The 27,870-nt window shown below is 51.9% G+C and overlaps 1 protein-coding gene and 1 long non-coding RNA gene across 2 annotated transcripts in view; one reads left to right on the top strand and one right to left on the bottom strand.

Annotated features, from left to right (window-relative positions):
• Positions 1 to 301: 301 nt before the first annotated feature.
• The window catches only part of LASP1 (LIM and SH3 protein 1), a 35,883-nt gene continuing 8,314 nt past the window's right edge, over positions 302 to 27,870 (bottom strand). Inside the window, exons 3-7 of the mRNA XM_019740622.2 lie at positions 19,951 to 20,035; positions 13,586 to 13,693; positions 4,512 to 4,662; positions 4,082 to 4,185; positions 302 to 3,339 (exon numbers count right to left, since the gene is read on the bottom strand). Of these exons, the coding sequence (XP_019596181.1) occupies positions 3,166 to 3,339; positions 4,082 to 4,185; positions 4,512 to 4,662; positions 13,586 to 13,693; positions 19,951 to 20,035 (622 nt within the window). The 3' untranslated portion in view covers positions 302 to 3,165. The remainder of the gene's footprint in view (positions 3,340 to 4,081; positions 4,186 to 4,511; positions 4,663 to 13,585; positions 13,694 to 19,950; positions 20,036 to 27,870) is intronic.
• Positions 7,072 to 26,983, top strand: LOC141568979 (uncharacterized). Its single transcript, XR_012492333.1, has 6 exons — positions 7,072 to 7,207; positions 11,696 to 11,745; positions 18,334 to 18,395; positions 21,808 to 21,984; positions 23,510 to 23,639; positions 26,872 to 26,983. It is a non-coding gene; the product is annotated as an uncharacterized LOC141568979 (long non-coding RNA).

Below are 27,870 nucleotides of genomic sequence, written 5' to 3'. Positions count from 1 at the left end.
ACAGGTGCATCGTGAAGGAAGTCAGGCAGTAAGAGAATAGGGGAGCTCAGGGAAGCTCAGGGAATATGGGAGTCTCACCACGCTGGGCGGAGGGATATAGCCAGGAGCAGACTGGTGGGGAATTCTCGACAAGCAGGAAGTAAGTGCCAAGGCAAATTGCTGCTCCAGGCTGACAGTTTCCAAACTGGTTATTCTCTCCCCGAAGGATGGCAGGGCTTCCAGGAGGGTGACAGGCCAATGTCCCCAAACAGATGGGACACACACACAGCAGCACCTCAGAGCCAGAGAGAAAACCAAGTCCGCAGGTAAAAATTATACTTTTATTTGCGTCACCAGAAAGATTCACTTGTGGTCCAAGTTAAATGTTCAGAATCATAACAGGCCAGAAAGATTTGATCCCAAGCACAAGCCCACGAGGGAGGGGACCAAACAGACCAAGAGACAACCACCCCATATAAAAAGATGAATGACTGCTTCACACACACAGATGAAATGTTTGGACAGAGGCAAATTTCACATGGTCATTTGTTTCTTTTTAAATACAGGTTTGTGGGGTGGTATATTTTTTTTTCCAGCTATTAAAAAAAAAGGCCCAAAAGTGCGTATGTGAGGGGGGAAAAAGGCAAAAATTAAGCAATAGTTTTCCCTGGAGGGACATGAAGAAAACAGAAAGCATTGTTGAGAGAATTCACTTTTCTCACCATTGGGCTTCTTGCATTTTATTATTGGTCCACTAATGTTATATTCACATTCTAGCTCTGCTGTTATCTTCTCTCCACGGATTAGATTGGCTAAAAGACCTCTGTGAACTGTAAGAAAAGACCAGGGACTCGGCCCTGTTCTCAGGTTCTGTGCTCTTCTAGGAAATAGAGGTTCTGGAGAGGAACAAGGACTCCCAGAAGCCCCTGGGTCCCTCAGCACCAGTGTGATAGTCCCTCCTCTCTGTGGAGGTAAGAAAAGGTCCCCTATTTTTAGGATGGGAGGAGGAGAGGGCCTGGCAGCAGGATTCCAGTGGCTGGCTTGCCTTATTTTGGAAGGAAAATCAAGCGGAGTGAAAAGGCTCTTTCTTGCTTCTCAGGCCCTCCTCCCATCCTCTCACCACCCTCCCAACTGCAGGTCGTCCAACGGGATGTGTCTCTGACCTTTGGCCCCAGAATCAATGTTGTGCTTTGAGATCAAGAGGAAGCAGAAGGGACCAACGCCTGCCTCCAAGGCTCCCCAAGTTGCTCCCTCATCCCCCAATATGAGATCCTCCACCTGCACTCAGATTGGCTGGGGCCAAGCAGGAAAAGGGACTGGAAAAGGCAGTGGCTCCTCCCCCACAGCCATGTTCCTCAGCTCTCTGAATAGGGCTAAATATTCCCAATTGAACTCACAAGCAGTGAGGACTTGATTGCTGACTTCCCCACCACCACCCGCCTTGTACCGTGACAAGGATGCAAAGATGTCAACTGTGGGGCCGGAGTTGACTCAAGGTAAAGATGGGAGGGGGTGACCCAGAAGGTGATGAGAAAGGCCAGAGATGAATAAAGCCAGGCAAGGATTGTCACAGCCCCCAATGAGGGACAGAAAGGACTTGGAGATAGCACCGTCTTTCCCTTCCTTATCCCGGGGTCTGTGCTTCCAGTTTTGTAGCCCTGGCACCCTCTCCCAATGCTTCAAGGGGGCGTTAGGTAAGCAAGGGGAAGGCCTAGTGGAAGAGTCCCCAGAATGAGGCATCCATAGCATGAATGTCATGGGGTCCGTTGGCCCCTACTGTGCAGCCCAGGACAGAAATGCGGGAAGAGAATATGACTGGAGCCATGAAGGCTTCCCCCCACCCCTACCCCAGCAGGCTATAGCATCAGCCGCCACCAATCCTCCTGACACTGCAAAACGGGGTGGGTGGCCTTCCTCTATTTGGGGATAGAAGGAAATGAGGAATTTTCACTCCAAAGAAAACATAAGGAACGTCTTTCCCCCAGGGCCCTCCCCTCTCACTGTGGGTTTTGAAGAAAGTATCAGAGGAAGACAGCTCTGCACACCCTCACGTAAGCCTAGAGACTCCAGCAGGCCGCACATTGCCCCTTCTCTCACACTCGTGCTCACACTAGCCTGTCACAGACACCTACACACATACATGCTCCGTCCCCCACACGCTAAGTTCTGGAGATAGAGGCTGTGGCTTTGTACAATTCTGGTCCACTCGGCGGCGGGCCAGGAGGAGGCCACAGAAAACCAGAGACATCTTCCCATGAGGAACTGGGAGGAGTGGCCCACCCAGCTCAGCTCTCGGGGGCTGGGCCTCGAAGGCCAAGAGGCCTGAGGCTTCCTAGCCCCACCTTTCAGGACCACGGCTTCCAGCCAAGGAGGCAAGCCAGGGTCCCAGGGGGTTGGGGGTGGGAGTGAGGAAAAAGGGCTGCAGGAGAGAACACCATGTCCCCTTCCTTCCTGCAGCTGTCCCTAAACGTCAGAAAGGCCAGAACTTGACCCAAGCCACACTCTTCCTGGGGAGCTTCTCGTCCATACTGGGTCTGTGTGTACAGGAGAGCAGAATCACAGTGCAAGAAGGAACATGTGTGAGGAGGATGAATGAACCCCAACGCGGGAACTTTACCCTCCTTTGTTGTCCTTGAGAGGGGGAGAGGTTGGTGAGGGGGCCCTCAGAGGGCCAGCAGCCCCACCTTTGAGAAGCAGAGGCAAAGCCCTCTCTGTGGTACCTACACCATCCCAGGACAAGGGCGGTGGGGTCCTACTCCCAGGAATGTATGGAGCCCCTCCCCTGGGAGTCGTGGGGCTCACCCAGGAATGTTTGGGTATGTGAGGAGGTGGGTGGGAGAATCTGAGGGGGCCGAAAAGAGAGAAGGCAGAGGCCTGGGAACTGACGGGTCTCCCATTCCAGACCAGCCTCACAGGCCTCAGCTTCCCCTGAGAGGTCCACACCTGTTCCATCCAGAGAGAAAACCAAGAAGTTGGTCAAGAGGAAAACCTGCCAGAGGAAGGAGCCTGCGAAAGTGGCAGACCAAGGCTTCAGTTGGCAAAAGAAGCTGGAGGAGGGTGGGAATAAACAAGCTGTCGCAGATTTAAAAAAACAAAGACACTGACGGGTGGACAGGTCACGCCCAGGACGGATGCGATGCTGTGGAATGCACTGAAGACTGGTGGGGCAGGTGGCGCCCCGTGGGCTCAGATGGCCTCGACATAGTTGGCCGGCAGCATCCCCGTGTCACCGGTGCGCTCCACGGTCCCATACATCCAGCCGTCGTCGATCTGCTGCACGTTCACGATGGTGTCCCCATCCTGGAAGGAGACCTCGTCCTCATCGGCAGCGCTGTAGTCGTAGACGGCACGGTACCGCTTCTGCAGGGGTGGGGACACAGTCAGCTCCGGGCCCAGCTCCCCCAGGGCCTAAGCCTTTCTTCCTCACTCTCTGGGATCTGGGAACAGAGCCCGTGTGAGCCGTGAGCCAGGATCTGGGAGATAAGGAAGGGCTGGGCTCTGCCACAAACTTTCTCACCTCTGTGTCTCACTTTCTGGGAGCGATCACCCTTTTCCACCGTACGTGGCATGTACTCAGGGGCAGGCACAAGACAGGGACCGAGGTCACAATAGTTCTGCCTCGACTCTCAGAACAGGAAAGCAGTAAGGCCAACGGACACGATGCCAGTTAGTGTTTAAAAATATGGCATGCCCTGTACACGATTATCTGTACTCTTGTAAGCACCAGTCTTTCTCTTTTTTTTTTTTTTGAAGGTGTAATAAATCTGGTTTCGCTCCCGAGTTCAGGACAAAGACCTATTCTTGGGAGAAAACTTTCCAGGTGACACAAGATTTCTATCAGGTCCTACCTTCCGACTCAGCCAAAGTCTCATGCTTAAGCTCTAGGAAATAGCCAGTAAAAGCACATGAAACCCATCTGTGCTCGCAGATGACAATAGGAGCTGGGGTCAAAAGTCAGGGAAAACCAGGCTTCCTGGGTGGCATTTCTAAGAAGAGCCTATGAATTATGTCCTTCCCTAGACCCACCCACCTCTGGCCATTCCAGACCTCAGGGCTATAACCTTCCATCTCCCACCTCTCCATTCTGCCCTTGGTTACTCACCCCGCCCCCGCCTGGGGCGCTGCGCTGTATGGAGACTGGGGCTGCAGGCTCCTTGTAGCCACCATAGGACGGGGCCGCCTGCTGCTGCTGGGGCTGCTGGTAAACTGGAAGAGGGGAGGAGACAGGTCTCAGAAACTGTCTTGCCAAACCCAGCCCCTGCCAGAGCCCCCTCCCTTCCTCCATAAGCCCTTATGTATTTCCACCCCCAATACCCCTGCTCAATCCCCACTTCTCAAGGCTGTGTGTGTGCACACTTGTAGGTGCTGTGTATTCCACAGCAGAGGCTGTGTCTCCCCCCATCACAGGCCCCGTGCTCATGCCCTCAGGGGGGATGGGACCTGAGGATGTGTGTGAGTGTGTACATGAGGCTTCTCCCCATCCTGAAGCCGGCCGAGCTTCAGGTCCTCTACCCCACAGGCCTCATGCTCACCTGGGGCGCTGGTCGGGATGTGGTGAGGCTGTTGCGGCTCCTGGGGCCGCCGGTAGCTGCTGCTGTCCTGGGAATCTCTGCGCTCAGGCTCCATGCCCTCGCCCCCGCTGGGGCCCATGCGGCTCTTCTCAAACTCCTCGTGGTATTTTATCTGCAGGGGTAAAAAGTGCTGGGTAAAGGATCCACAGTAAACCAACCAAAGCTCCCTCCTGTTGTCACTCAAGATCCTGTTATGAGAGAGGCTCCCCGAGGGCTCCAGGTAGAGAGAGCCCGGTTTTTGTGGGGGCACAACCAGCATGTGCCCATAGACAAGCTAGTAAACCTTGCCGGGCCTCAGTTTCCACCCTCTCTAAAATGGGATGTCAGTGTCTACTCCAGGTGTAGTTGAAGGATGCGATGGAAAAGGGTAAACGGAGGATGGATGGATGGATGGATGGATGGGTGGGTGGAAAAGGGCCAGGTAAACGAAAGCACCGTACAAATATGAGTAGTCATTTTTATGTTCATGTGGCGGGGCAGGGGGCGGCCCTGCCTCCACCCTGGTCAAGAACAGCAATAGCAGTAACTCTGTTCATAGGTGTCAGGCGCTAAACTAGATATTCCACATCACGACCCATTTGACCTTGTCAGCGTCTACGAGGGGGTATATTACAGTCCCCATTTAACAGACGAGAAGGAAACTAAGGCAGACAGGCAAAGCGAGTTGCCCAAGATCACGCAAATTCCAGAGTCTGTATTCTTCATCAGTAGGTGATTCTGCCTGTTGTGGATGGCAGCAGCTAAGGCCAGGGCCCAGCCTGTGGGGACAAGAAGTGCCAGGACCTCCTTGAGGGCGGGTCATCTTGAAGATGGGTTCCTCCTCTAGTCAGGTTCCAAAAATGGGTTTAAAAAAGGCCCAGAGAAGTTACACACCCCAGGCACTCGGGAAGAGCTGGCTGAATTGAACATGCCAATACCCTGGAGACCTTCCAGACCTGAGTTTCTTAAAACCTGGCCTTCAGACTATCTGCTTCCCACCCACCTGAGCTGCTTGTTAGAATACAGGTTCCAGAACCTTCCACAGAATCTACAAAATCAGGGCTGGGGTTCTGAACTATGAAGCTTTTAAAAGCTCTCCAGGTAAGTCTGAAGCAGGTTCAAGTTTGAGAACCAGTGACCTAAAGCAGAGGTCGGCAAACTATGGTTCAATGACCCATACAGCCTGCTTGCTCAAGGTCCATGAGCTAAAAGTAATTCCTACATATTTTAATACTGGGGGGGTGGGGGGAATCAATAGGAATAATATTTTATGACACATGAAATTTCTTAAGAAATTCAAATTTCAGTGTTCAGAAATAAAGTTTTATTGGAACACAGCTACACCCACTCATTTCCCTATTATCTATGGCTGCTTTCATGCTATCACTGCAGAACTGAGTAGCTAGCTGCGACAGAGGCCATGGGGCCCACAAAAGCTGAAAATATTTCCTCTGGCCCTTTACAGAAAAAGTTTGCTGATCCCTGCTTTCCCAAATACCTGCATACTCCTGTTGGTAAACTGTTTTAGCACAATCCTCCCAAATTAGGTCTATTTTATAAATGATTTACAAGTACTACTTTACAAATATGGAATGTATATTGTAAACTTACACCAAAAAATATGAATGAAAAAAGTATGAGATGGAAAAGAACCAGAGCCAGGAGTTCTAAGGTTTTCCCCCTGTCCGCTCAGTGGCACATTGCCCATACCCCACCTTGAAGACCCCTGATGGGGTCCATTCACTTTTCAGAGAGGAAACTGGTGGGGATGAGAGCAACCAAGGAAATGTGCTAGGCCCATGGTTTGAGTGTTCCGGGAGTGCTGGGTTGGCCTGGGGGTTGGGGAGGAAGTAGGACAGAGAGTGACAGAAAAGCTCCCCCTCACCCCCAGAGGAAACTCAGAAAGCAGGACAATGAGAAAAATTGGTCCTGTCCTAGGCAGCCCAGGCCCTGAATCCTCTCCAGGCCTTGGACCACTTGACTGGAAGCTGGTTCCCCGGTTCAGCAGGACCCTGCCCTGTTTTCTCCCAGTGAAAAATGGGGGGAAGGAGGAGGGACAGGGTAAGGAGCGGGGCAAAGCCTGCTCTGTCTCCTGGAGGAAAAGGAACCGTGACTGTGCCCTGGAACCTCTGGGGAGGCCTGACAGGAGCTGTCCAGCCCAGCCAGCCCCCTTTTGCCATCCACTCCCACTTTTTCTGTTGCCTTTTCTCCCCCTCCTGGGCATCTGCTTTGCAGGGAGGGCAAGAGTTAACTCTTTGGCCAGGCACTGTTTACATTTAGTAGCTGAGCCAAAGGTCTGAGGGTGTGGCCAACTGGGAACACCTGCATCGTCCTCCTGCTGACTTAATGCCGGTTACCTGGGTACCCACTGCAGCCTGGGATGGGAGGACAGGCGGGCCAGCAGCAAAGCCCAGGATGGGTCGGTCTAGAGGCAGAGAGAGCCTCACTTCGGGGTTTGGGTCTAGACCAGCCCCCTTCTCTCCCTGCTCCTTCCCTTCATGCCCAATCAGAAAGCAACACCCAAACAGCAAAATAGACTGAGCCTATCCCAGCCAGCCCTGGCCAGACTGAAAACTCATCGGATCTCCCAACTCCCACTCGGAAGGGCCCCCAGGAGGGAAGTTTTCAAGACACAGGGCCAGTGGCCTGCACTCAGATTCCTAAGGCAAGGGCAAAAGGTGAGTTTCCCCCAGACTCACTACCTCAGTGACCTCTGTCCAGGGGCGGCTGGGGGTGGGGGGGACAAAGAGAGGAGACACCCCTCCTGTGGCCTCTAGGCTCACAAGGCAAATGTCCTTCCAACTTTTGTCCTGGGGGTGGGAAAGTGCAGCTTCCCATGTTTACTTTCTATTAATGAAGAGGCCTGACCAGGAACTGGAGACCAGGGGAGGGAAAGTGCATATGTGGAGGTGGACAGAGCCTGGGGGTGGGGGAGGAGCCTGCATGGACCCTAGAAAGTGACAGGAGGTGGGTCAGGGGGACAGGTATCCCTGATGCTAGGGGCCCAGCTATGCTGGGCATAACCCCCTTCTGTGGGTGTGACCACCTGCATTAGTGGAGGAGTAACAGAGAACCCTGGGGTACGGGATGTGTCTGGTCCCAGCCAAGGCCTGGAGCTGTCCCCTGTCAGCGTCCCACAGATGTAGTCCTTCATCGCGGGTGCAGTGTCCCCGAGATATCATGAGTCCTTCACTTACTCATGTGACCTTGGGCGAATCCCTTCCTCACTAGGCCAGTTTTCTCATCTGTAAATGATGCCTTGCTACCATCTGCTCCCAGGTGGTCCTGAGGCTCCCGACCAGCTCTAGGAACCTAACCAAACTCTAGAGCTGAAAGCAAGTTTGGACACGTGTGTGTTTCACAAGTGGCTGGTGGAATTGATCTTGCTCCTTAAAAAGCCACTACATGTGGACAAATGTTTATAAAATTAGGGCCAGCTGACCTAGGTGGATGGCATAGTGCCAGTCTGAACAGGAAAGAACCCTCTCCCCACTGATACAGGTACCACCTATTGCTATTAACAGTAATAACCTTCACATTTGCTCAGCTCTTCACATTAAGTTCACAGAGGCTCTCACGTATTAATCTCCCTTGGCCCTGAAGACAATCACCCCAAATAATAAGTCGGACAGATACACCCACTTTACAGGAAAGGCCCAGAAGTGAAATGACTTCCCAAGGCAGAGCTTTCATTATTCAGTAAAGGCTGAGGCTGTGACACAAGGACAAAGTCACAGCCCTTCCTGAGGGCAGGCATGGAGCAGGGTGACCACATACCCAAGTCTGCCACTAGTCCTGGTTTATGCCTTCTGTTCTGGAATAAATACACATAGCACCCCTTTCCCTCTCAAAGGGATGCTAACCATAAGTCACCCTAACTTTGAGAGGAGAGGATGGCAGGCATGTGAACTCAGGAGCGGCAGCACAGAGCAGAGAAAGGGCTGAGCAGGCTGAGGCTGCCAGTCCCTTCTGCCTGGGCCCACCTGGATAAAATGTCAGTACTCTCAACTTCCTCGTCCTCCCTTCCCCAGCAAATGAGGAAACTGGGTTATTATTTTGCTGACTCACCTAATGGTTTGAGAAGCAAATAGGCACATTAAAGGGTGTTAGCACATCTGAAAGGGGGAGAAACATTTTCCAGACTCTAAGAGCTTGGCTGATCCCTGCTCCAAGCTCAGCAAAGTTCTGATCTCCTAAAAGCCCTGAATGGGGCTCATAATAAGCCCAGAAATGTCAGCAGATCCCCAGCTTAGGAACTGTCCTGGGGCCCCATGGAAGGACGCCACGCGCTAATGGTGCTCATGACATCCAGGTTCACGTGGGTTGAGGGGTCCAGGCCTAAGGACCCCCCACACACATCCAGGCCCCTGCTGGCCAGACGTGCAGGGTCACTAGTTGAGGGTCCATTCCAAAGCTAAAGAAAATACACTTTCTCTGCTACCTGATGTTCTCTTTTTTTCTGAAACCCCTGCTCTCCTGATTGTGGTGAAAAACAAAGGTCTGACTCCACACATTGCTCTCACATGATTCCACATCACAGCTAACGACGGAACATCAGGCTGTGAATGGAATAATCAACTCATGAGCCAGGGTCTCTTTTTATAACGTCTCCCACTTGCTGAGGGCTCTTTTGTTCTCGTATAGGCTTTATTCATTTGTTTTTCTCAGCCAGCCCAAGAAAAATGTATCATTATCATTTACAGATGGGGAAACCAAGGCTCTAGAGATGGTTAAGAAGTAGATAAGTCAGAATCCAGTTCTAACACTATATCTTTAGTTCTCAGCCAACATATAATACTGCTCCCTATTAGAGACTAAAAATATTTTGTTTTTTAAACAAATGGAATCTATGCTCAATCTCAGAGAAATGCGAGTTAAAACCACAATGAAATACCACTACACAATCAAAATGGTTAAGACAAACAATCTAAGGATGTAGAGCAATGGAAACTCTCATTACTGCTGGCGGGTGGGTAAATCCATACAGCTGCTTGGAAAATTGTTTTAGTATTATCGGGTAAGGTGGAAGGAATGTATACTCTAAAACCCAGCAATTCCATCCACACTAATGCTACGAAATATGTACAAAGATGTCCATATACATGGAAACAATCCAAATATCTATCTACACCAGAATAAAATGTGGTATAAGAACAAAATGGAATACTATACAGCAATGAAAAAGGATGAACTACAGCTACATACAAACATGTAGATGAATCTTTAAACCCTATGTTGCCCAAAGGAAGCAAGATATAAAAGAACACATGCTACGTGTACAAAATCAGTTAAAACTATAGTGTTTAGAAATACATAGTTATAGATTAAAATTATAAAGAATAACATAGTTTCAAAAATTAAGCTACAAGGTTGCTCAACAAACCGGCCTCCTTGTTATTTGACTCGGGGGCTGGAATTTTGTTTGACTTCACTATTTACTACTGATTAGGCCCAGACTCTACGGACTGAAGCTAACCTAAGGAATATAAGCCGCTAATTATTTTTGACTGATAGAAATGCAAAGGATTTCTTTCTGCCTGTGGCAAGGATATCTCCAAAGTTTATGGCTTTATGGTCTTGTAGGGTATTAACCAGTTGTGCATCCAGCACGTTCACGGACGAGGCATCACCTCTGCCTGTCATAGCCTCCATCCTCCAACTGGTTCCTCATAATTAAGTTAAATATATGCTAGATGTTCACAATGTGAGACATGTTTTTAACACTTTGCAAACTCTATTTTGGCAGGGATGCAGTAACGTGCTGTTTCTTGACTTGCGTGGTGTTTCTTGACACGCACAAGAGTTTACTGTATGGGTTACTGTGTGATATGTTTCACAGAAAAAGTTAAAAGGCACAAAATTATACACAGAAAATCAATGTATTAGTAAATATATAGGTAAATAAAAACATAGCTTCTCTACTGGCAGGCAGTGGCTCCCACAAAGGGGCCGCAGCAATTAAAGTTTCCCATCCTTTATAGCCATTAGAGCTCATCAAAAGCCAGGATTCCAGAAAGATAAACTTTAGCCCATAGCAGCGGCCATGGCCTCTCAAACCTTAAGATGCCTTTAATGAGACATAATTACTCACCAGAAATGTATAACTTACTAGTATCTTGCCTCAAAATTTTCCACATATTCTCCATACTAGATAATGGCCCAACTTTTCAACTAAACTTTACTCCATGTCCCTGCTTTAGCCACAATGTAGAAAGCAAACAGGTCCTTCCTTTCAAGTAATAATAATGGACAGTATTTATCAAATACTGACAAGCACATGACATTTTCCTCACAACCACCTTTCAACATAGGGTTTATGGTCTCCAGTTTTACAGATGAGGAAAACGAGGTTTAGCGAGGCCTTCCTAGCCCTTGCATGATAGAAGCTGGGATTCTGCTCTCACTGGCTCTTCCCACCTCACCATCTTGCCTCTCAGCAGGACAGATGACAGACTGCACACATATAAAGCATTTAAATACCACCTAAGGAGACCAGACACTAGTTTCTAAAATGCTCTTTCTGGTAAACCCTCGTCTGCGGCATATTCCTCCAGGGAAGCAAATCTTCATCTCTTTACAAGATGGCATGACCTATGGAAACAGCTAGGAGTCGTAGATATACTATTTTGGATACAAAATAAAAGGAATGGCTCTAAACACCATCTTTCCCAAAACTCTTCTGGAGGTGGGACAAGTTAACAATGGCTCTAAGCATGGTTTAAAGTTCCTTTGGAGTTGTGGGATGTGGCCAGGACTGGCACCCTCTGACTTAGGGCTTGGTGAAGCTTTTTCAGACTCTTAGGTGATGGTTCTCAAACTTCAGTGAGCACCACAGTAACCTGGGGAATGTGTTTAAAATGCTGGTTCCTAGGCCACACTCTCAGCGATGCTGATTTAGACAGCCCAGGGAGGGAGCCTACAAGTCTGCATTTTCAATAAAACTTCCCCAGTGATTCTCTAGTTGTCCGGAGGCCCACATCTGACATACTCTAATTGTAGTCATTAAAACCAAGAGTCTTCCAGCTTTGTGGTCACACCTCATAGGTCCCAGCTAAAGCTGCAAAAGCAGAACCAGGTCAGGTTCAAGTCACCTCCCCCACCTCAGAGCAGAGGACAATCAGCTAATTGCAGCCCTGTGGTTAATGATAAGATGGTTATCTCCTTAGGTGTGGATGTCTTTGGCCACATAAGCTCTGTTACCAGGACTCCTCAGACAGTAAGTAACATCCAATAACTGGGGGGTGGGGGGGTGGGGAGAAGAACAGGTGCCATAGGCTGGGTATGTGGAGTATTCTGGAAGTCTTCCAGAAAGGGAGGCAGGAATGGCTGGGCTTGCTTTTCTCCCCCCACCCCCACACCCACAGGCTGGAAGCAATGAGTAAATGTATTGGGGTGGTAGATGGGGAGCAAGCATCAATGGTAAAAGACAAGAATCTTCATAATGAAAAGCCACAGAGGTTGGAGAGTCAAGTTTCCAGCTTTGTGAGCCATTCCAGCTTTCCCCCATTACCCAAGGCTTCCTTCAGCCTTCTTTCCCCTTGTGGTGAGCTCCAGGACACAGACCTTCTTTCCCTCTTCTTTACCTTTGGCCGGGTCCTGGCTTATAAAGAAGCAACTGAGACAGGCTGTTTTGTTTTGTTTTGTGTTTGGTGGGGGTGGTGTTGTTGTCCTGGAAGGCATGCCCTCCCAGCCCAAGGGAAGACCTCCATTTCCTCAAGCCACGAATTTCAAACTGCAGGTCAACAACCCAGTTGTGAAACCCATCCAGTTACGTCTGCAACCAGCATCTTTACCAAATAAAATAGAAGAGAAATATCTGAGTGCCCTCTAGTAGCAAGGACTCTTCCACTAAAGTTTCAATTCTGTTTTCTCTCTAAATAAGCAGGCCTGTCTGGTGGGTCACAATGTGAAAGGTATTTCATGTTGTGGGTTGCAGTCAAAGTTTGAAAGCCGTAGTCTTGGGTATGGTTGGTTCTTCCGGCTTGGGCCCTGGCTTCTGAAAGCCCCCTGACCACTGTGGAAGCCCACTCGAAGCACAGCCCGGGTGACCTCTAGAAGGGGCGTCCTGCCAAGGAGGTCAGGTAGAGGGATGGATGCCTAGGGGTGGGTGCCGGTTGGGCTACCTGAGATCCAGGCCCTCCACAGCCTCTATCCCCAGTCCCTCAGCAGAGCAACACTGGGCAATTTGCTGACCCCTTCCCATTCCAGACAGGAAGACAACTACTTGCCTAATCCTTCATTTGTAGGACCTCCCAGCCCAGCTGGCTAGGTACTCCCTGCAGCTCTGTGCCCCAAGACCCTGTGCACGGGTCTGTAGCCCATGTGCCATGCTATGGCTCACAGTGGCACCCCACCCCCACATGCCCAAAGCGCTCTAGGCAGCCTCCCCATAAGGCCAGAACCACACAGGCTGCTGGTCTACGGCTCGGCCAAGCAGAAAACTGAGGCCTGTACCCTGGCCACAGGTCCCATGGGGCCCATTGACCCACCGCCCACTCTCCACACCAACTACACCAGACACTGCTGACCATCCTGGGCCCAGACCAGGAGGTGTGGGGCCAGCAGGCAAAGCCGGCTAGGGTTTTTACACAGGAAGGAAGAGCAAGCCAAGGTGGGGGAGGAAGCTGAGGGAGGGCGGAAATGACTGCAATGTCAGCACCCAAAGGCAGACATGGGGGAGGCTGGCCCCTCCCCCCCCCGCCACCCAGTTTTGACCTTTGTGCTCAGACAAAACACCTAGCCTAGACCCCAACACCCACCATGGTCAGAAAAAAAACCCACAAAATTTCAAAGAAAGTGGGGGGTGATTGAGCATAGAGGCCCTCCCTGCCACACCCCCCCAAAGTACAGTCCTTTGAAAGCAAAAATGCTACGTGGGAAGAGGGTAGCAAAGGGAGTGTCTGGGGTGCACAGAACCCCAAAATCTTGCCTCTGCTCAAGCAGCCATCAGCCAGGCCCACCCAGGTGCCTCATTCATGTCAGCCAGACTGGCAGGGAGGGAACAAGAAGGAAGGGCAGCAGGTTGGTGTGGGTACCATGGGGACCAGGGATCTTACATTACTGATCTGGTCCTGGGTCTTCTTGATTCTCTGGAGTTCGGGTGTGTCTGCCACCACGCTGAAGCCTTTGCCCTTGTTCTTCTCAAACTCTTCCTTATAGCGCACCTGGAGAACCAAGGGGGGGACAGACTAGAGTCAAGCCAGGGAGAGCAGAGAGGGCCCCAGCCTGTGCCCACCTGAGGCAGCAACCAGCCAGGAGAGAGATCCTGACCAGAAATCCCCCTGTAGTGATATCCACACCCACCCCCAAATTCAAAGTAGAAGACTTAACCAAAAAGTGTTAGACTAATAATGATAATCTATTAACACGTATTCAGTGCATTGAGTACCAAGTGCTTTACACCAACCATCTCATTTCACTCTTACCATATACTATTATTACCTCCATTTTGCAGATAAGGAAACTGAGCTGTAGCAAATGTCTGGAGTCACCAAGATACAGTCTTGTCTGCCTGGCCTCATCTGCCTGCCCCCTGACCCTTCATTGCCAGCCCATCCTGCCTGAAAGCTATAGGAAGAAGGTTCTTTCCAGAGCTCCAAATCCTGCCTCAGCCCTCACCCTAGCCAGGATATGGCCCTACTCACCGAGAGTTTTTAAGCTACCAGCTGAATGAGGGCTGTGCCAAGGGACAAAGTTGGTGCCTGGCAAGGAGGGTGGGGAGACAGCCACTCGGAGACTTAATCAATGGGCCTCTGACAGGCCCCAGCAGCTTCCTGGAACCTACCAGACCAGCTTCTGAGGTCAACACCACAGGAAGGGACAAAACTGGTGGGGGTCTGACAACACTTCAGAACAGGGTTCCAAGCTCTGGGGAAGAACCCTACCTGCTCTCCCTCTTCTGAGAATTCCATGGAAAATCGAGTACTAGAGGGACTCAAGTCAGACAGCAGAAAGGACTTCCCAAACACTAAAGGAATTGAAATATGAGGATAATCTTGTTCCCCACCACCCCAGGAGGTTTAATGAACAGAATGGAAGGGAAATGCCCATGGGACAGAGAACTGTTCCTTGGCTTCCAGAGACTTGACTGTCCACCGCAGCAGCCAGCTGTTCCGAACCCCACCAGCTGCCTGGATTTCCTCCAGGGGGGCTGCACTGTCCTGGAAGCAGGTCAGCCCAGGACATGAGGCCCAGGACCTTGGGAGTTTCCAGGATGACAAACCCAGGCAGCTCCCAGGCATGGATGGAATCATCCAGCCATAGTACTAAACTGCACTATGACCCAACCGACAACACAGGTGGACTGCCAGGACCCCACCTGTCAGTTCCTCTGCACACCTTGGGGTCCTTGTTTGTCCCCTGGAGCCCCAGCTCACCCATCCATGGGCTTCGTCCTACAAGGTTCCAGAACCTCCTTTGTTCCGGACTAAAAACAAAGGCCTGGACATGCTAGTTCCCATCAGACTGGAAGTTAACACAATGAACACAGGTACAAACCCACCCCAGGGGCCCAGAACTGCCCAGCCGCGCGGCCCATCCACGGTGACTCTTAGTGCTGGGGGTGGGGGGAACGCTCTGGGAAAGGGGCATCAGGCAGGTAAGGCACTTAAGAGTCAGAAAAATGTAGCTTCAGATACAGAAACCCCAAATCCAAGGCCTTCAGCCTTGGTTTCCTCACTTGTAAAAGGGCTGTTGTAGGAATCATTGGGAGGGGACTTCCTATCGCCAAGCATGGGCGAAGAGCCAGAGGGAGCTAACAGTAACACAGGCTCAGCCTCCCAACTGCTAAATGATCTTGGGCAAATGACTTCATCTCTTGGGCCTCAGTTTACAAGTCTGTAAAACAGGGATCATAAAACCACCCTTTTCAATCAATGGTACAGATTACAGACAGTGGCTCTAAAGCAGCCATCACAGCATGGAACACGCGACAGGGTTCAGCCGTACTGATAAGGGTAGTTGTGAAAGTGCTTTGTCAACGATAAAGTGCTGAACAAATGCCAGTCCCCACTCCTTCCTCTACTTCCTGGCCTGGCAAGGGTCAGGCCCCTAATCCAGGGGAATAATTACCATGGCAACCCTGTAATGACATCAGTGGGTTCCCAGGCTCAGGAATTACCTCTCCCTCCCTGCCCGGGAAGGATAATTCATTTCATTTCTGGCACAGGGACCCAAAGAGGGCGGGTGTGAGGTAGAGTGAAGACCAAGAAAAGACACATAACACCACTTTGCTGTGTGTCCCTAGGCAAGTCAGTCCTCCCCCCTGCCAGGTCCCCTGAGAGGGACTGGCTAGCTGATCTCTAAAAGCACTCCCAGCTCTGGAGTTTGTGACCATTTTTAAGCAGCTGCAGGCCCTGACTGGAGAATCGAGGTGGGGAAGGTTCTGAGAGGCTGTTTGGTACTGGAGTGGGTGACAGGTAAAAAGTGGGGAGTGAGGTATGTGGGAGGGACCTGACTGGAGTCCGTCCATCAGGGCTCATTACCCAATCAGGAATGTCTGCCTTCATCTGGGATGTGGGATCTCTGAGGAGGAAAAGGTCCTGCCCAAGGTCACTTGACCCAGTTGTTGGTAGGGCAAGGCTGCAACTCAGTGCTGTGGCTGAATGACTCTATGCCTGGGAGGCGCCTGGGCCTCTCACCCTGGAAACTCCCAAGGCCGGGCCAGGACTGATGCCTGAGGCTCCTCAAGCCCAAACAACCACCGCTCATGAAACTCTACTTTTTAGATGTAGATTTAATTAAATATTCTCCCATTATCACTTATCCCAGCAAAATAGTAGGTACAAATAAATGTTTGTTGGGGAAATGATGAATGAATCAAATGCAGACACAAAACCTCCAAACAAACAGGCAGCACAATTTGGAAAATAACTGCCTTGCTGACCCAACAAGAGGAAAGATCATGACTTTAGAAATGTATTGAAAAAAAATACAATACCAACAAGTTTCACTTATTATGTGCCTATTGTATGCCGAGCCCACATACACTATAACCCACCCACTTCTAACAACAACAACAAATCAGGTTTGAAATTTAGACACACAGATGGGGAGGAGAGCGCATGACAAAGGGCAGTGCTGGAAGCAATCGTCAGGTTTCTGTCTGCTTCCCCTTCATCATGCCCAACTTCCATTTCCTTCCCTTTCCTCTCCAGGAGAATAGTAATAGCAAACATTTACTGAGTGCTGACTCCATGCCAGGAACTGTTCTAAATGTCTGACGTAGCTAACCTCACAACCTTTAGAGAGAGGTATTCCCATTTTACAGATGAAGGCACTCAGGCTCAGAGAGTTTAAATAACTTGCCCAAGGTCACATAGCTAACCGGGCAGATCCCGGATTCCACCTTTGGCCAGCCAACACAGGCTCAGTCACACAGGGCAGGTATGCCGTCTGCAGGTCACAGGATCCAAGATAAGAGAGCAGGAACCTTCCCCCAGGGCAGGCATGGGGCTCTCCTGTCCCATGTGATAAGTCCTAAGTTGTACTGGGATCGCACAGCACGTGAAGGCACGTGACAATGAGGGGGCAAATGAAAGAGACATTCTCCTCACACTTCTGCCTGGGCTCAGGGGGCTGCACAGACACCCCCAGCTCAGCCCCACTCCAAAGATGCTGCCTGTGCTCAGTGTGGGGTGCGGGGTGGGAGTGGGGGGTGCTGGGGCCCTGCTGCCAGTTCCCTGCCTCAGCCAGGCCTGGGCAGGACCACCCAGAGGGTCATTTCTGGTCAGCTCTGTGGTTACCTCCCCCGCAGAGGAGGCTCCAGGTGTCCCAGACACCCAAAGTACCACTTTGGGAACCAATCTGGAGATGGAAAAACAAATAAAATTGAAATAGCACAGGCAGCTTCCCAGAGACCAAGTAGGGCTGAGATACACCGATGCAGGCTAGGAAGGGGCCCTGGAAAGAGACCAGCTGACACCCTGGTGGGGAGGGGCAGGGTAGGCAGAGGAGGCTTCCACTTCCCTTCCTGCCAGCCACAGGCGGCTACAGCCAGCCCTACCCCCCCACGGCGGCCACAGCAACCAGACCTGTCACCATCCAGGCCAGACCAGCTCAGCTCTTCCAAGCCTCAGAACAGGCCCAGCCCCCAACCTCTAGGCAACTGGGGTTTTGCTGTCCCCATTTTACCAGACTTTAAAAAATAAAGCCATGAAAGGCAAGTGGCCAGGCTCAGACCACACAGCTGGGGGAGGTGGAGGGGAGACAGAGCCAGGCTGCAAAGAGAGCAGGTCCTGTCTCCATGCTCTGCCTCCCTCCACCCCCCGCCCCTGAGGAACCCAACTACAGGAGCTCAGAGCTATGCTCTTAGTGCAAAGCCCTGACTCCCAGGGCTCACACCTCTCAAAGCAGAAAGGATGAGGTTGTCCACCTCCCTCCCTCCCTGCCCCCAGCCCAGCTCTAAGCCTCTCAAAGTAAGTCTGTGGGGCCAAGATCTCTCATCAGAATCACCAGGGCAGTCAAAACGCAGATTCCTAGTCTCCACCCAGAATTCCCTTGGGTGGGTCCTAGAAATCTGCATTCTAACAAGCCCCCCAGTTCCCTCTGGTGACTGGTGCATCCTGTGAATTGAGAGCATGGGGCTGGAGGCCACAGCAGGCTGCAGAACTAAGAGCAAAGGGCTTGAAACCTGCACCTGGGCAAGTGGCATGGCCTCTCTAAATCTCAGTGTCCCCATCTGTCCAATGTGGATAACAAGAGTCCCGCCTTCATCCGCTGGTTGTGAGGATTAAATGAGGTCCAGGCCTGGCCCTCACTGAGGACCTAATAGAAAGTGACTACTATTCTTTCATGATTTCCCCAGGCTGCCTGAGAGTCAGAAGCCCGGAAACCCAGAGGATGACCCAGAGGGCCCCTGGGGGACAGGTAGGTACCCCTCAGGGATCAGGTTCCAAGGACAAAAAGAGCTGCAGCCAAGCTTTTGTGGGACCAACAAAGGCTGAGGGAATTAGCCCAGTTCAAATTTCTCCTCCTGAGAGTATGGGCATGCGTGTGTGTTTGTCTGTGTGTGTCCCTTGCCTCTACCTAAGCGTGTGCACACACTACCTATGGACCTGCACCTTCCCAAAGATCCACTATCCCCTCCCACACCTCTTCTTCCAGGTCCCTCTGATGGGGCTTCTAGCACTTGGGGCTCTGACCACCCCTCCCAAGCTGTGGGCTGAGTACAGGTCACCCCACGACGGCCTGGCCTGCTTGTCCCATGATGTCCCCTTCACCACTGGCCCCAGTGGGCTCCCTACAGGATGGGGAGTCTGGGGCAGTAGTCAAGGCCTGGCTAGGGTCCGGTCAGAATCTTCCCTGTGCAGACCAAGCCCAGGCCCCAGGGCTATCTCAACACCTCTTCCTGCCAGCTGGGCCACCCTGGGACTCCTCAGTTGGCAGAGGTCTGGTGTCCCACCAAGTCCCCTAGTAAGTGCAACTTTCACCACAGTGGGGGTGGGGGCTGGGCTGGCAGACGAGAGCTTCTGCCAGCTTCCCCCACTTGCTCCCCATCAGTGTGGGCCCCACACGGACTACACATGGTCAAGGTCACTGTACTCCAGAGTGAAAAAACTAGAGCCCAGATATGAAAACTTCACTTACCACATTTGTCCACAGGCAAAGGCTGGTGCCTCTCGGCCTTGGTTCCCTCATCTGACCCCCAGAGCAAGGTCAAGGATAAATGAGGTAAAGTAACTCAAAGCACTTGCTAAGCTGCAAGCGTTCTCACCCGCATAAGGGACTATCAGGTCCATTATCAAGATACAGTTCTCCTTAGGGAGTTGGGCAGGGAACCAGAAAGAACACAAGTCTCAAGAGTTAGACAAACCAGCATTCAGTCGTCAGCATCTATTTCCTCCTCCACAAAGTGGGAACAATCCTCCCTTACTGCGTGATACGCACCATTCCCCACACAGCAGGTGCTCAGGAAAATCAAGCCCAAGGAGACAAAGGCAGATAAGACACCCAGGCGAAGGGCCCCTTTGCAGCCTGGCCTCTGAGGGGAGTAAGAGGTTTGGGGACATGACCACAGAGGGTGGGCGGTGTCACCTCAGACTGGCATGAGCCTAGAGAGCTGAGTTCCCTCTTTTGAGGGTGGGTTTGAGCAGAGAGTGGGGAAAGGGGAACAGCTGCCTGGAGGAGGTGGGCTTCAGGAACCCCATGTGAAATTTCCCAGAGCAGAAAGAATCAGACTCCTACACCTCTCCAACCCACTTTGGGGAGGGGTGGGAGGCATGCTCTCCCCCACTCCTTTGATAAAACCAGGAAATACGAAGTAACTGGGTACAGGGATGGGGGCAAAGAGACAAGGCCAGTGAAAGGATTTTATCCCCTTGGCCTTGCTGAGTAACCCAGGGGGAAAGAGCCCTTGCCAAATGCAAGGGTTACAACAGCCCTTCCTCCCCATCAGGCCCCGGCACCCGCCCCTCCCTCTCACCTGACTCTGGAGCTCGCTCTGTTGCTTGAGACGGAGGTTTTCCGGGGTGTCAGCCACCATGGTGAAAGACTGCTTGGGGTAGTGTCTACAGGACAGAAAAAACAGAGTGGGGGTCACTTTGGGGAAAAGGCAGGAACCTCTGGGCTTCCCACAGACCCTTGACTCTCTTCTGGCAACTTCTTCTTACCCACGGGCAGCCCCTCCCCCTGCCCCAGCAGTGCGATAGGACTATGGCGTCCACTGTCCATGTCAAGGGAAGGCAAGTGCCTCTCAGACTCGGCCTAGGCTAACTGAGAAGACACAACAGTTTTGAGGGGTTGGCTAGCCATGAAGAACTGTCCTGAGTCAAAGGGAGGCCATGGGGACACCCTAAGCGTTTCAGATCACCCTTGTTTAGCGATAATCCATGCCTTAGAGTCTACCACGTAGGGAAGGCAAGGAAGCCGGGCCAGACTGGATACAAGATGAGCATGGGGTCAGGACAATATTTTCAATGAAGACCAGAAATGGAGACCAACCAAGCAGAGGAAGGTCGGGAGGGATACAGAGACAGAAACAAAGGGGAAAAGGACATGCATATCCAGCAGGGCTTCCTGGAGGAGGTGGTGAGAGGGGAAAAATGCACACATCCAAAGTGGTATTTCAGAGGACTAACAAGGTCCAACTGAACAGGAGTATAGGCAAGAGATCACCCTGATGCCAGAAAAAAGGTCACCCTCGGGTGACAGATAACACGGTAACATCGGTTGATATTTGCCCTGTGCTAAAGCGTACATGCCTTAGTTCATCAAATTCTCACAAACACCCTATTATCCCCCTTCGACAGATAACAGAACAGAGGTTCAGAGAGGTTAACAATGTGGCCAAGGCACAAGGCCAGTAAGTGCTGGCATCCAGATTGGCACCCAGACAATGTGCCCAGGACCCAGCACCCTGAACCAAACCCTCCAATCTCCAGACAAGGAACAGACCAGGGCCCTTTCTCCCAGAAAGAGGGCTGGCTTGGAGGTAGCAGGAGGCAGGGAAGCCCTCACAGCCAAGTCTGCAGGGACCTCCAGGACCATCTGGCCCAATCCCCTAATTTCCCAGAGGAGGAAATAGCATGCTGGCACCAGGCACTTAGGTGTCTTCGTAATTAACTTATTTATCGTATCAGTGTATTGTCTTCTCTCGCTACTACTTCTCTACGAGGTGAGGGCTTTTTTCAGTCTCTTTTGTTCATTAATTTATCCTAACCTCCTAAAACAGTACCTGGTGTCCAATAAATATTTGTTGAATAAATGAATGTCAAACCCGGCATTGAAGCTGGGCTGCGACTAGAACTCAGGTCTCCCACATCCCACTGGGTCATCACAAATCCCCAGCAAACCAGCTAATGGAGAGGCAGCCCTGTGTCACTGTGGTTTGTGTACACGTGTGTATGTGAAATGGTTGGGGCTCCACATGCGCCCCAGATATTTCAGGGACTAGGGGGTGGCTTCTCTGAGCAGGAGCTGAGGTCTGGCTATTTTTAGCCACCACACTCTGACGACCAGCAGATTCACAGGCTGTCCCCAAGTACGAGGTGGGTTGCCTCCTTCCAGACCTGCTCCACTCTGGTTGGATGACATGCCCTAGAGCTGGACATGAGCAGACTCCTGCCTCTGTGCCCGCAACAAACCTGGCATGTTCTCCAGTCACTCGTACCACCTTGAGCCAGAGCTACTCATGAACACATGATTTCCCTTGGTGACAGGCAGGACTTGGGGTTTGGAGAACTCAAACAAGGGGGTGGCATAACTAGAGAGGGCACAGTGCTGGACTCTGGTCCTGCCACTGACTCGCTGGATGACTCTGGCAAATTCTTTTTCCCTCTAGGCTAATCTCTTGGACCTAGTTGATTCTAGCTGTGTCCCAACTCCTAGCCTCCACTGCCCCGCCTGGGTCCTGCCTTCCAGATCAGCCCTCTCCCACAGCTGCCTCACCAGAGGGTGGAGGGAGAAGAGACTGAACGTAAACACAGGCGCCTGCAGCTGGCATGGCCCGCAGATGAAGGTAAGGATAAGTCTGTGGGTCCAGTCCCCAGGCTTGGCCCAAATCCACGAAACCAGGGCCACCCACTGAGGAGTGCCATTCAAAATTCCTGAGCAGTTCCAGGGAAAGGGAGAATCATGAGAAAGAGAACAGCAGGAGGGATCTAAGTGAGATCTCTAGCAGAACTGGCTGCCCTAAGGTCCTAAGAGGAAAGCTTTCAGCGATGACCCACCCACCAAGTCAGAGCCATTCCGAAGGCTTCATGGGGTGGGGAGTGTGGTGAGAACATCTGTAAGGAGATGATTCATGTGGCAGAGGAGGGAGGTTAGGTCCTAAAGTGGAGGGATGGAAGAGCTAAGACCTCCAGGGTACATCTAGCTAAGACCTTGAGAAGATGGTGTTGGGTTAGCATTTGATGGGGAAGGGGAGCTGGCAGGCTCAGCAAATACATGTGCACAGAAGCCAGTCTGCAACACTGGAGTGTCCCGTTTGCCTGAATGTACAGGGATAAAGCAGAGTGCCGGCTCCAGGAGCCCAAGGTTGGCCAGGCACATGTACCTGACGTGCACCCCGACCCCGCAGCTCCAAGGCTCCTGCACACACCAGGATTCCTCACACACGATAAATGTACCGAGATGCACATCTCCTGCACACCGAGGTCAGCAGTTCCGCACGCAACGGTGCTCATGACAGGCCACATTCACACACTTCCAACACCTCCTACCTTCCACCACAAGGGTCTTAGGAGACCCCAGTATGCAGCAAGTGCCTCTTGGTGGGGTTAGTGGATATTTCATTCTCTATTTAGAGCCATATGAGATCCAGATCTCAGCCCCCCACAGCCAGAGCACTAATCCCATCCGGAAAGGGCAACCAGCCTAGATGCTGACTGGCTTAATCTGCCAGGGGGAAGGGGACTTTAATCCTGAATCAGATTAAGTAGATTAAAGAGGAGCGCAGAGGCCCCCCATATTTTACCCCCGCCTCCTAATCTCCAACCACAGGCCAGAGGAAGGCAGGCAGACATGCTGGGCTATATTCCTCCTGCTGGGTCAACACTGTCCCCTCCCTACAGCCCCCAGCCCTGGTGAGACAACCCTGCCTGCCTTTCCCTTTCCCTGCTCACTGCGCTTCAGGTTCCCATGGCAACCTCATCCTCAGCTCTAGGAAGGAGAGCAGGGAGAGGGGAGAGAGGCAGAAGGGGGGGGGAGAGGGGGGGAGAGAGAGAGAGAGAGAGAGAGAGAGAGAGAGAGAGAGAGAGAGAGGCAGTTTGTGGGGGTGGGGAAGAGGCAGACACCAAGGGTATTCTCAACTGCGGAGGACCCAGGAAGGGAAAACCGGGTGACTGTGTCTGCAGGCTCCTTGTAGACAATTTAGGTAAGGAAGACAGGTGCCGTGGGTTTGTTTGTAGAGAGGAAGACACAGCAGCATCAGTGCTGTGCCCCTCACCCACCACGACTGCCCTGGAAAGGGCTCCAAATGATTTGACCTCCTTCCAGAAACAATTGCTGGGAATTTTACCTTTTCCCTCCCTCTCTGTCCTCAGGTTGAAACTCTGCCCACCCACTACCTTCACATCCCAGTAGAGATGAATGGATGCATGTGAATGCCATAATGGGCACCAAGACAGAAAAGGGGCCACCCACCCCCAGCTAGTGACCCCACTGGAATCCATGGTGAGTGAACACTGGGCCATGGTGAGTGAACAGGGGGCCAGGATGGGGAGAACCTGGTGTGCCAAGCCTGGCCTGGAGCTGGGTCCAGAGCACAGCTGCTCTTTGTCCCTTCATGGGCCAGCCTGCGCCCAGCCCCTTGTTAATCATTCAACACCGTGGGGCCTCTGCAAGGCTCCTCCCCATCCTTGATAGGAGTATCAACTGCTCTGGGGAAGAGAGGCCTGGAGAGAGCCCACAGGACCGGAAGGCTGGGGACAGGGGAAGAGATCGAGCCTCCATGAGGGTAATCAGGAAGCTGGTAGCAGTAGCCTAGGCCTCCAAGCACACGAAGTGACTTCTTGATACTCGTATAATGTGTCCCGTGCACATTCCCTTTTGAAATCAACCACAACGCTTTGGGCTAAAAAAGGTCGGCATTATTAATGTGCCCATTTTATAGATAAAGAAACTGAGATTCAGTGTCAAGGACCAAGGCTTTGTCCAGTGTACTCTCCTCTCCACCATAGCTACCCAGCCAGCTAAGAGCAAACTGACATCTCTCTCTGTCTCTCAGGTGAACCCCAGTCCACTCCCAGCTCTCAAACCTTTGGGGAAAGCTGTGCCTGGCAGGTTGAGTGGAGTACAAAGTAATTCATCTTTCAAACCCAACCTGTTTCCTAGCTGGGCCATTATGAGAGACCCCAGGGGTATTCCTGCTCAGAGGGACTGTGAGGACAGGGAGGATGAGGAGAAACTGCTAGGCTCCTATTTATGGGCCTACTGGTGACAGGGACAGCTTGTTGAGCACAGCTTCACTCCCAGTCCTCCAGAGGCAGAAGGAAAACAGACCACAGAGCCTGAAAGCCCAGTGGCCCCCTCTGCATGCAACCTCACCCCTTCCAGCCTCGGACCCCTTCAAAAACCACAGCTTTTTGTTCAAGGAGGAACAAAAATACATCAACAAAAGCAACAAGGAGCCTTTGGTTTTACCAAAAGGGGGGAAAAAAAAACAGTCCCGACATCCTGCCTCTGGAAGAAGCTGCTGATCCCCCTGCCGGGAACACTGCCCATGGGCGGCGGGGAGGGCTCCCTTCTAACCCAGTTTCTCACCAGTCCCCCAGGCCGAAGGGCTGAAGTGGTGGGGCGAGGAAGCAACAAGGAGGCATTGTTTGACCAGAGAAAAATAATGAGCAGCCGGAAAGATCAAGGCTAGACGTGAAGAAGAACTTACCAGCCCTCAGGGGTTGGAGACAAAAATGAAAAATGAATGTGAGCTCCTGCCCCTGATGGCAATACATAAAGAGAAATAATTCTGCCAAGTTGGGCAAGGTATGGAAACACTGGACCTCAGTTTCCCCATCTATGAAATGGGCATGCTAAGAAGCAAAGTGACTCCTAAGGTTCCTTGAGGTCCTGACATCTCTGAGTGCAAGGACTTGGGGGTGAGAGTGAGGTGTGGAGTCTCCCTGGAGGCCACCTTTGGCCACTGTGGATGCCCTTGTGAGCATGCCTCCTCTGTCCCAAACACACACCATACACACCACTTCCACTCTCACTCTTGGTGCTACCCCTAGCTCCCTAAGACATCTGATCCCATTTTGCCCAGTCAAGGCAGAGAATTCTGGGGAGACAGGAAAGCCCCAGACCCCAGACCTAGATTTACCCACCACTGTCCCATCGCCTAAGAGCTCTGGGATCTGAGACAGTGTGCTGGAATCCAGAGATACTTTGAGCACCCAGCTCCACCAGCACAGGCCCACCCTCCTTACTGAGGCCTGGCAGAAGGAACAGGATGACAGCTCCTTGTTCCTCAGAAGCAGGGACATCCCCACCCTCATCAGCCCCTCATGCCACAGCTCAAGGAAAATGAAGGATGGACCTCGGATATCTGCAATCAGTGAAGAGGGTAAGGGTGCAACTGAGCACCTCCCTTTCTTCATCGATCCATGTCCAATCCCCACTTGACACCCCAAAGGCTGGTTTCCCTGGCCTGCAACTCCACACCGGGTTTGCAGCACCCAATGAGGCATGGCCCCCAAGGAAGAAGGAATAGCACATTTCTCCCCATCCCCACCCCATGCCCGACCTCCAGACTCAGAGACTATTTGCATGGAAACAAAGCAGCAGGTTTGTGGTGAAGATCTGCCCCACTTTCAGAAAATGTAGTTTACAAAACAAATAGTCGAGGCCATAAATATTCCTCTAACCAACAGAGCAGACTCACGCCACCTGCCTAGAAGCTTCAAGAAAGAATTCAATTAATAGTGGTTCTTCCACCACTGGCTATTGTGCAAAAGTGGGCATGCATACTTCTACCTTGCCAGGGAAGTGTGAACACAAATGCAGCCTATTCAGTCTGCCTCTCTGGTGTTTCGCCCAGCCCCATGTCTGGCAGCGTGTGTGTCTGGATACACCAACACGTGCATTAGTGCACGTCCATGGGGGTCCACCACTACCCGGCAGGCCGGCGGTGAACTCTAGCCTGTGTTCTCCCCACTGCTTCACCCTAAAGCAAATCTGGTACAAGGAGAGAAATAAAAGAGGCCTTTTTGCTGTTTACAGTCACTTTCCAGAACTTACATCTCAGTAGAGAGAAACCACTGGGGAAAGACAGACAGCTTTCTTCTCTCTTGACCACCCCACTGTGAGATTCTGGCTCGGGAACTAACCAGAGATAGACAGAGCGTAGAGACCACCCTGCACACCAAACTCATAATCACTCACTGGGTGGGCACAAACTCCCTGGCAGTGTGCCAGGAAAGACCACCTGCCCCTCTAGGTTCTGAGTGGGAGGTGCTGCTGAGAAGGAAACCAGGCCTTGGTCCACAAAGCAAGGCCAGGATGGGAATTAGGGCAAAGCTACACCCTGGAAACCTCAGGATTCGGAATTTGAATGTCACTAGAGGCTGGGGCGGGAGGCAGGAAGAACACAGGAAGTGAGGAATGAGAGCGAACACTCAGGACAGTGCCTGGCACATCGCTCGTGTTCAAAACTCTTTGGTCTCAAGTCCTGTGTCCCAGCGGAGGAAGTCTGAAGCATGGGAAAACCGAGGCTCAGACAGGTCCAGAGGCGCTTCTTGCAGGCCAGGCCTGCATATGATTTATCCCGGAATTTCCATGTCTGGATAGCTGGCACAGACCAACTGCTTAGCAGAAGCTGGCTGAGGGAGTGTGAATGCCTCGGGCAAGGGGCTACAATAACTGGAGTGAAACACAGCTGGGCCACAAAGCCCCCATGTCTTCTCCTTCCCAGGTAACGTCCCAGCTAGGTGGCACAGGCCAAGGCGGTAAAGACTAGGAGATTCGGAAGGGCTCAACCTGCTTCTCTGGCTGGGGGCCAGGTGACAGATGGGGGAACCTCTGCCTGGGCAGGTTGGAAGCAGCAACGAGGGAGGGGTGCTTCATCTTCCGCCTCCCCCAGAGCCCCCCAACCTCTGTAAGGAGCTCCCCACTCCACTTGCTGCAGCCTCGCCAGAAGAGGGTGAGAAAATAAAGCTGGGACTTTGGCACTAGGCTGAGAAAATACAGAGAAAACAAGGATAAGCCTCTGATTTTTCTCCACCTCCCAATGCTCACTGAATTCTAGACTCCAGGAGTTGGGAAGAGCATCGGTCCCCGCCACCTGCTGGGCTCAGGGCTCAGCCAGATTTCTGCCTGCAAGCATGGAAGCTCAGAAGCTGTTCCCAGAAGGGCCTCAGTGCCCAACATCTAGCCTGAAGTGGTCCAGCAAACAAGGCGTTAAAACTGCCCAGGCCTCTGGCTTTGCTGAACCCCACCCCACTCCCCAACAGAGGGAGGAAGTGGCAGAGAATCAGGGCTTGTGTGAGCCCTTAAGAATTTGAAGAATGTCCCATTTCCCTTGGGGGGTGGGAGGGGTTGGTGGGGGGAAGAGGGCCAGTGGAAGCTAACAGAAGGGGCAGCTGAGTTGGGATGGAGCTATAACCCGCTTTCTACCCCAGGAGACTTTCCCAGGGCCCTAGTCCCTCCCAGAAGGGACAACACACACGTTGCTTCTTGAGTGTGAGATTTTTATCAGAAATCTGTTTTCCCAGTACCTGGCACAGGTTAGCATGTAACAGCAGGCAGGCAATACCTGTGATGAATGAGAAAACCCAAGAAGATGAAGGTGTGGTATTGGGGGGGCGGGGGGTGCAGTAAGGGAGAGGCAGCCTTTCAAAGGGGTTTAAGTCCCCAACCCCTCTTAGACAAGTCCAAAAGTTCCCCTCCTGGGTGAACTTGTGCTGCAAACAGC

The sequence above is a fragment of the Rhinolophus sinicus genome, linkage group LG15 (genome assembly GCF_036562045.2).
Source record: "Rhinolophus sinicus isolate RSC01 linkage group LG15, ASM3656204v1, whole genome shotgun sequence".
NCBI classification, from domain to species: domain Eukaryota; kingdom Metazoa; phylum Chordata; class Mammalia; order Chiroptera; family Rhinolophidae; genus Rhinolophus; species Rhinolophus sinicus.
Note: the sequence above shows the minus strand (reverse complement) of the source record. Positions and strands in the feature narration are given on the sequence as shown.